The 7,615-nt window shown below is 60.9% G+C and overlaps 1 protein-coding gene across 2 annotated transcripts in view; it reads right to left on the reverse strand.

Annotated features, from left to right (window-relative positions):
* Window positions 1-872: 872 nt before the first annotated feature.
* Window positions 873-7,615, reverse strand: part of LSM4 (LSM4 homolog, U6 small nuclear RNA and mRNA degradation associated) — a 16,464-nt gene continuing 9,721 nt past the window's right edge. The window contains exons 3-5 of one of the 2 annotated variants that reach the window (XM_017501291.2): window positions 6,339-6,437; window positions 3,461-3,623; window positions 873-1,514 (exon numbers count right to left, since the gene is read on the reverse strand). In XM_017501291.2, the coding sequence (XP_017356780.1) occupies window positions 1,423-1,514; window positions 3,461-3,623; window positions 6,339-6,437 (354 nt within the window). In that variant the 3' untranslated portion in view covers window positions 873-1,422. Of the gene's footprint in view, window positions 1,515-3,439; window positions 3,624-6,338; window positions 6,438-7,615 lie in introns of both variants that reach the window. The other variant, XM_017501290.2, reaches the window with a different exon arrangement.

The raw sequence follows: 7,615 nt of genomic DNA on the forward strand, positions 1-7,615 counted from the left end.
GCGCCCGGCTAAAACGAATGCTCTTATCCAGCAGGCAGGTGGGCTCGTGCATCCCAAGGCCCCAGGCCTGAGCCCCCAACTGCGGCCCCTGCCTCTGTTGAGGGGGTGGGTTTGTGAGGCTTGGACCCCACATGCCCCATATCTAACCCTCAGTGAAGTGCTGCTGTGTCACCAAGCAGAGAGCAGGTGACAGCAGACATCCATCCCAGTCTCCCCACCCACCGCAAGGGGAGCATCCCAGGCCCCAGGCTAGGAAATTGTAAATGCATAATCTGTCCAATGGCAAATAACTCTGAGGACTCAAGAAGCCCTGACCTGTGGAGCCGGCTGCCGCGTGCCTCTGGGCTTCCCTGTGGCTCCTTCCCTCTCCCCAGATGCTACCCGGAGCTTTCCCCAAAGTGCTGACTCAGCATCTCAGGGCACCCCTGACAAGCCTGGCCTGGCTCAGAAAGGGGGCAGCAGCCTCTGACTCTTCCACATGCATTCCTGTCCCCAGTCTTCTCTGCGTGAATGCTAGTGTGGACAGAGTGGACAGATGATGGAGCCCAGGCCACCCGGGAGGGGTGATGGGAACCACACATGGCCCCTGCCGGGCACTTCCCTCCCCACACCCACCCCCAGCATTAATATCTCCATAGAGGGGAAGGGGTTACAGGACAACCTGGCGCGGGGGTCAGCGGGGACCCTCAGGAGCCCCCGCTATCCAGATGCCGGTACTGATGTCCTTCAGTGCCCCACTGTGACGCTGATGCCTGGTGAGAACCTTCAAAAGGAAGCTTCCCTTACTGGCTGGCAATTTCCTGAGAGCCCAGCCATGGACCGAGGGTGGGAGACCCGCTAGGTGCGCCCAGAGGCTGAAAAGGAACGTCGGATGTGCAGTGTGTAGTTTTGTTTATTTTTATTTTTGTAACACAGAGAGAGGAATCGAAGGGCCAGGGCCCGGCGGCGTCCCCTGCACGGGCTCTAAAGCATTCATCCGTCCCCGGGTTTGTTTTGAAAGGCAATTTTGGGGCCGCGCTCAAGGAAACTCCAGGCTGTCAATCCCAGCGTCAACAGCTTAAAATAAAAATCTCCTGTCTGTTCGCTGCTCCGAGAGGCTCCGAGAAACGCAAACCAAACCCCTCTGGAAAATGCCGCCCTGAGAACCAGAGCGAGGCTCGAAAGATGCTTTCAACAAAGAGTCTTCCAGGAATCCAGCCAGCTCTGGACGGCCACTTCACAAAACCAAAAACACCAAACATTTCCAACCAGAGAACTGCCGGCTGTAGCAAGGAAAAGGGGCTTCACCTAAAAGGGAGAGTCACAAAACGCGAGGGGAATTCTCCCCGAGGCCCGCCTCTTCCTTTCTGAGCAGACCCGTCCATCTGTGGAGTGGAACCGCGGTCCTGGCGGGAGGGCGCAGCGGCCGGTCTGGGTGGGCGCTCACTGTTTGCCCGCCTGTCTGCCCGGCTTCTTCTCCGGCTGGCCTCTGCCTGTGCCTGGGATCCCACCTCGGCCCCGGCCACCAAACACACCTGTGGGACAGAGAGAGGGGGCTGCAACTGAGCCAGGTGGGTGGGACCTTTGACAGGATCCCAACACCCCGAAACACTGGGCCAGGTCACCCAACTCTCCAGCCTCAGCTTCCTCCTGTGTGACATGGGGACTGCCCCTTGGGGAGGAGCATCTGAGCAAGGCAGGCACTCCAGGGCATCCTCATTATGGGACTAGACCCAGTCCCCTCGGCTGCAGGGTGGGGACAGGCTTCCTAAAGAACAAAGCCAGAAGGGCTTCCTGGAGGAGGGGGAGGTAGGAGAGGGGTGGAGCAGAGACCAGGGCAGTAGGCCAGGCTGGGGGCTGCATGGGGGGCCTCCCATGCTCCAGAACCACCCATGGCCCCTCATCCACCTGCCAGGAGGAAAACAGGAAGAGGGGTTATTATGTATCCAGCCCCAGGCACAGGGAAGGGGAGGAGACCATGAGACCAAATGACATTTTCCATGAAGCCCCTGAGGTGGAAACACACAGCCGCTGGGGAGGCATGTGTGTGGGGTGTCCAGCGCCCCCACCCAGGGAGGTCCTGGGAGATGAGGGCCCTGCGCAGGGACTCACTGAGTGGACGCTTCGGCAGCACCTACAGTGATCCTGAGCAAGCTGCAGGCAGGGGACCTGTTCCCACACCCTCCGTGAGCCCGCGGCCCTCTAATGCCACCCCCACCACAGGCCAGGCCTGAGTGCAGCAGGCTGGGTGGGCAGGGACCCAACACCGATCCCTCCTTCTCCCCCTCCCTCAGGGATCCCAGCTGTGACCCCAGTCTAGGGAGCCATTTCAGAGAACTTTCTAGCTGGACTAACGCTTGAGGAAGTCAAAGCTGGAGCTTTGAACAGCAAGAGAGCCAACGCCAGCAGGAAGCCACATGCCGGGTGCCAGAGGCAGCACAGCTCCGGGCTGGGGAGGTCTGGGGACTGAGGACTGACATCCACAGGAGCTGGAATCTCCATCTCTGCAGACCTCAACCCCGTGAAGGCGGGGCCAGGGGTCCAGATTCAGAGGATCCAAGAGGTTGAGGCTCTCACCAGCTAGACCACCAGGTCTTGTGGGGGCAGAGCCCAGAGGCTAACAATGGCCTGGGGCCACCGATGTCCCCTCTCCCAGGCAGGACCAGCTGTGCCAGGGCACACGGCTTGGTGGGAGCCCCTGTGAGGCTGCTGTCTGCAACCCATGGCTCCATGGCTTCCTGCAGAACAGCCAGAGAAAGCCCCCTCACTTCCCTAGGTAGGACCCAACCTACGCTCTCAACAACCTTGACCCCAAGTGCTGCGTAGGAGCCAGGCCTGCGACCCCAGAGGCCCCACCCACCCTGAGACCCCCAAAGCTCCTCGCCTGGAACACTGCCCCTGCCCCTCCCTCGGGCTCACTCCTGACCACTCAGTCAGCCTGCGCTCAAAGCTGGCGCCTGGGGCCTTCGGGGGCAGTCATCCTGTGCCACAAGGTCCCAGGCCGGCACCCGAGCCCGGCATGAAGGCCCCCTGAGAACACAGAGCCGGAGAGAGAGGTGAGGAGGGGCAGGGGCTGCAGATGGCATTTTATGCCCAATTTGTCATCTCTGGTGGGGAGGGCAAGCTTGGCTTTGGATAGAGCCACGGCAGGGAAAGGGCCCCACGCCAGGCCCCGAGTAAATCCTTGCCAGTGGCTGGACAGGTGGGCACTGCCAGACCCTCTCTGCAGAGGGGAAACTGAGGCTAGGGGAGGTGCAGTGAGAGGAGGGCTGAGTCCCGGGTCTTGGGGCTCCTCCGGCTGGGCCTTGGCTCACGGCCAACGACCAGGAGGAGGCCTGGGAGGGTCGGGAGGCTCCCAGGCAGTGCTTTGAGGGCACTAGCCAAGGAGGCCAATGAAGGAGGAATGCCCCTTGCGGCCGCCCTCCCGCCCCAGGTGTGTCCGCTGGGATGGGAGCCCCACCTCGGCCGGCACCGCCCATGCCGCGGCCCTTCTGCTGCTTCTGCTGCTGCAGGCCTCCGCGGCCGCGGCCCTTGGCCACCACCTCCTCCTTGACCATGTCGATGATCTCATCGGGGATGCGCAGGTACTTGATGGTGCTGCCGCGGATGTAGCACTCGGGCATCCGCCAGAACTTGTCCCCGTCCTGCAGAGAAGGGGACGGGTTATTACTGGGCCACCTGGCCAAGTCCTGGGAGCGGGGTCTCAGATCTGCAGGAGGCCCTGCAAAGCTGGGTGCAGAGGGCGGGGGCAGCATCCACCCCACACAGACCGCCGTCCCACCCCACCTGCACACCGCACCACCCCGGGACGCAGCACAGTCTCGGTCCGGGGACACAGCATGGAAATGGGTCCAGCCTCCAGGCAGGATCTCCCCTGACCCAGGCAATCCTTCACCCAGGAGCAAGGGTCCACAAAGGAAGACTGGCTCCTATTCTCTGCCCATGGGGCTGGCTCAGGAGTGGCTGACTGGGGCTCCCTCTGGTCGGGGTTGGGGGTTTTTTTGCCTGCAACCCAAAGCCCAGAGCAGGTGGGGACTTCCCTGTGCACCAGACATAGCCGAAGCCCAGTTACTCCTCCTCCTGCCCCGGCCCACCTCCCTTCTGGAAGCCTCTCTATGCGCCCTGACTCATTCATCCATTCAAGAAGCATCAACTGACAGGGACATGCTACAGGCTGGATGTGGTGGGTGAAGAGGGGTGGGGGATGGGGAACCTGGGTCCTGCTAGGGTGGCTCAAGGGCGGTTCCCAGCGATGCCAGTTTCAGGAGAGCTAATTGAGGCTGGAGAAATGGGGGCCTTGCAAAGTCACAGACTCACGATGCAATGCCGCCCCAAGCCCCCACCGGGACATATTGAGGGCTTAGCAGGGGCCAGAGCCCCTCCTACCGTATCAGTTCCCCAGCCCTGCCCCGCTGCCCCGGTTCCTGGACAGATCCATGCGGGACACCTGGATGGTCTTCTCCCCCATCCCCCTAGAAGTCAGATCACAGTATCTTCCTGCTTGGAATCCACTCAGGGCGCCTCTGGCCTGGGGGCAAGGTCTAAGAGCCTCAGCAAGGCTACGGAGGGCCCCGCCCTGGCTGTCCTCTCCCAGCCGGTGACGACACTCCCTCCAAATGGAACTTTCTGCTTCTGGAACACCCGCCATGGGCCTGCCCCCAGAACTTTGCATGTGGTGTTCCCGCTTCTCGTCTGGCCAACTCTGGCCCCAAAAAGGCCTCACCTACCCAAATCCCCAGGTCCCCCCGTCAGACACTCTTCTCCACGCCTGAGTGAGTCTGGCCTGGCCCAGCACCAGGCAGGGATGAACAGACCCTTTCGGGTGCTCACTCTTCCAGGAACCCCTCAAGGGCTCATGGGATGGAAACACTATGGTTCTGTAGGAGCTCTGGGCCGGGGCAGGCAGCTCAGCACCCAGCTCTCCCCAGCAGGGCCCAGAGGCTTCCTCGTGCAGGAACCTGGACAGGACCTGAGCTCACTACAGGGAGGCCCTTGCCTCCTGCCCGCAACGCTCCTGAGGTCTCAGCCCAGGCTCTCTGCATCTGGCGGCCTGCCTCTGAGGGAGGGAGGGGCCCACTTAGATAGGGACGATGTGAGTTCCCGTCACCTCTCCTCCCAGCACCCAGCCACAGATTCAAGCTGCCCAGGGAAAGCCACGTGTCCAGTGGAAGCTGGCGGCAGAGGCCGGACCTAACCCCTGAAGACCTCGTAGCCTCTGAATGAATGGGCTTCTCACGTCTAAGAGCTGGTGAATGGGCTTCTCGCTTCTAAGACATGGTGGTGTCCATAAAACCGCATGTGCTCACGCACGTGACATACCCGATGATTCCAGCGCCGGAAGTGGACAGAGCCCCACTGGCAGCAGGCAGGAAGGCACCGTCCGACACGACCAGACGGGACCCACCCAGACACCCTCCCACAGGCTGCGGCCCAAACCCAGCAAGCAGCTTCCAGAGCTTCTATCGCTGCTGCACGGCAACCCCACCACCTGCCCCCACCTCACCAGCCCTGTGCTGACAGGAGGCCCAGTCCCGGTGGGGATGGGGGTCAGGGCAAGACAAGGCCACTTCAGGAAGGAGCGCGTCCCTCCTCACGCCCTGTGGTCCCGTCAAGGCCACCTCAGGCAGGCGCTTCCAGCTCCCCAACAGTTTCCTCCCTATACCATGGGGGGCTGTCGCCCATGGGGAGACACGACAGATGGGATCAGGGAAGGCTGGCAGGAGGAAGCCAAGGGAGCCGCTGCCTTTGGCACCACCTCGACCTCCTCATCAGTGCTCTGTGGGTCACCCCAGGGGCGGGAAGGCCTGTGACACCAGAGGAAGCCACCTTCCAGCCCCAGCTGGCTGCGCAGGGCTCCTAGCCAGGCGCTTGCAGTCTCGGGCTCTGGAGGGCGGCTCCTGGCCTGCCGTGGCGCTGCTCCTGCCCACCGTAGCCTGGGCATCCCGTACATCCCATGGCCACACCACCATGCCCATAGAGTCCAGGCAATATCAGGCTGGACTAAAGGCAGCAGAGTCCGGGGGGCTCGGGCCTCCCCTGGAGGGAGCCGCCCTGACCTGAGCCACAGAAAGTCCCAAGGCCTAGGTCCTTCCAGGTCAGGGTGGCACCAACAGACACACAGCAGGAAAGGCCAGGTGAGGAGGGCAGCCTCCCACAGGGTAGAAGTCCAGGGCGAGCTGGGGGCCTGGAGGCCTGGCCCGCCCTGCCCTGTCCCTCCCATGCCCCACTGGCCCCTGCAGGATGAGCAGGCCCAGGTGGCTTCCCCCACTGACTCCTCCCATGAGGCCCAGGGAGGGAGGATGCTGAGCGTGCACCCCACCCCTCCCCCAGCCCACCACCGCTGGTGGTGCGGCACCCACCCTGGACGTGCAGATGACCTCTCGCAGGTTAATGTTCATCCAGTTGTCGCAGCTCACCAGGTGCCCGTTGTATGTCTCCCCATTTTTCAGCTCCACCAACTGGAAGAGAGACAGGCCAGAGGTCGGCTGTGGCCCCAGAGCTCTGCACCACGGGCTCCCCAGGAGGTGCGCCTCTGCCCCTTGAGACGGGCCACCACCTCCGGGCCTCAGCCCATGGCTCCGAGACCCCCAAATGGCCTTCCTTACGGACGACAGGCTGTGCCTCCTTTCATGATGCCAATCTTTGTGCAATTAAAAATGATACTGGGCCATGTGCGGTGGCTCACGCCTGTAATTCCAGAGCTTTGGGAGGCCGAGGTGGGCAGATCACCTGAGGTCAGGAGTTTGAGACCAGCCTGACCAACATGAACAAACCCTGTCTCTACTAAAAATTAGCCAGGTGTGGTGGTACGTGCGTGTAGTCCCAGCTACTCGGGAGCCTGAGGCAGGAGAATCGTTTGAATCCGGGAGGCGGAGGTTGCAGTGAGCTGAGGTTGCGTCACTGCACTCCGGCCTGAGCAACAGAGCAAGACTCCGTCTCAAAAAAAAAAAACAAAAAACAACTAAGAAACAGAAATATTTAAAGGAATGAATGAGATGACAGTGACAGTGGCCACTGATTCAGGGCGGTCACCAGATATCTGGGCTTTGGTGTTCTGGAAATGCTGCTTTTCACTGCAATAATGACTTATTTACTTTGATATGTTTTGAGGGCAAAGGTAAGCAGCACATCATTCGGAAGACAGACTGCTGTTAGGAAAAGGCTGAGATTGTTTCGGTCTTTTCTGAGACAGTCTTGCTCTGTGCCCAGGCTGGAGGGCAGTGTCGTGACCGAGCTCACTGCAGCCTTGACCGCCCGGGCTCCACCCAAGGCTGAGTTTTCTCCTGCCTCAGCCTCCCAAGTAGCTAGAATTGCAGGCGCCTGCCACTACACCCGGCTAATTTTTTATATTTTTGGTAGAGACGAGTCTTTCACCATGTTGGCCAGGCTGGTCTTGAACTCCTGACCTCAGGTGATCCACCCACCTCGGCCTCCCACCAAGGCTGAGATTTTTAAACAATTCACTTAGGCATCTGCCCAAGAGAAATGAACACAGGCAACCATACAGGCGTGCCCTGGGCTCACTGCAGCCTCAAATGCCCCCGGCTCAGGTGATCCTCCTGCCTCAGGCTTCCAAGTAACTGAGACTACAGGCGCACGCCACTACACCCAGGTAATTTTTTTTTTTTTTTTTTTT

The sequence above is a fragment of the Cebus imitator genome, unplaced genomic scaffold, assembly GCF_001604975.1.
Source record: "Cebus imitator isolate Cc_AM_T3 unplaced genomic scaffold, Cebus_imitator-1.0 Scaffold280, whole genome shotgun sequence".
Classification (NCBI taxonomy): domain Eukaryota; kingdom Metazoa; phylum Chordata; class Mammalia; order Primates; family Cebidae; genus Cebus; species Cebus imitator.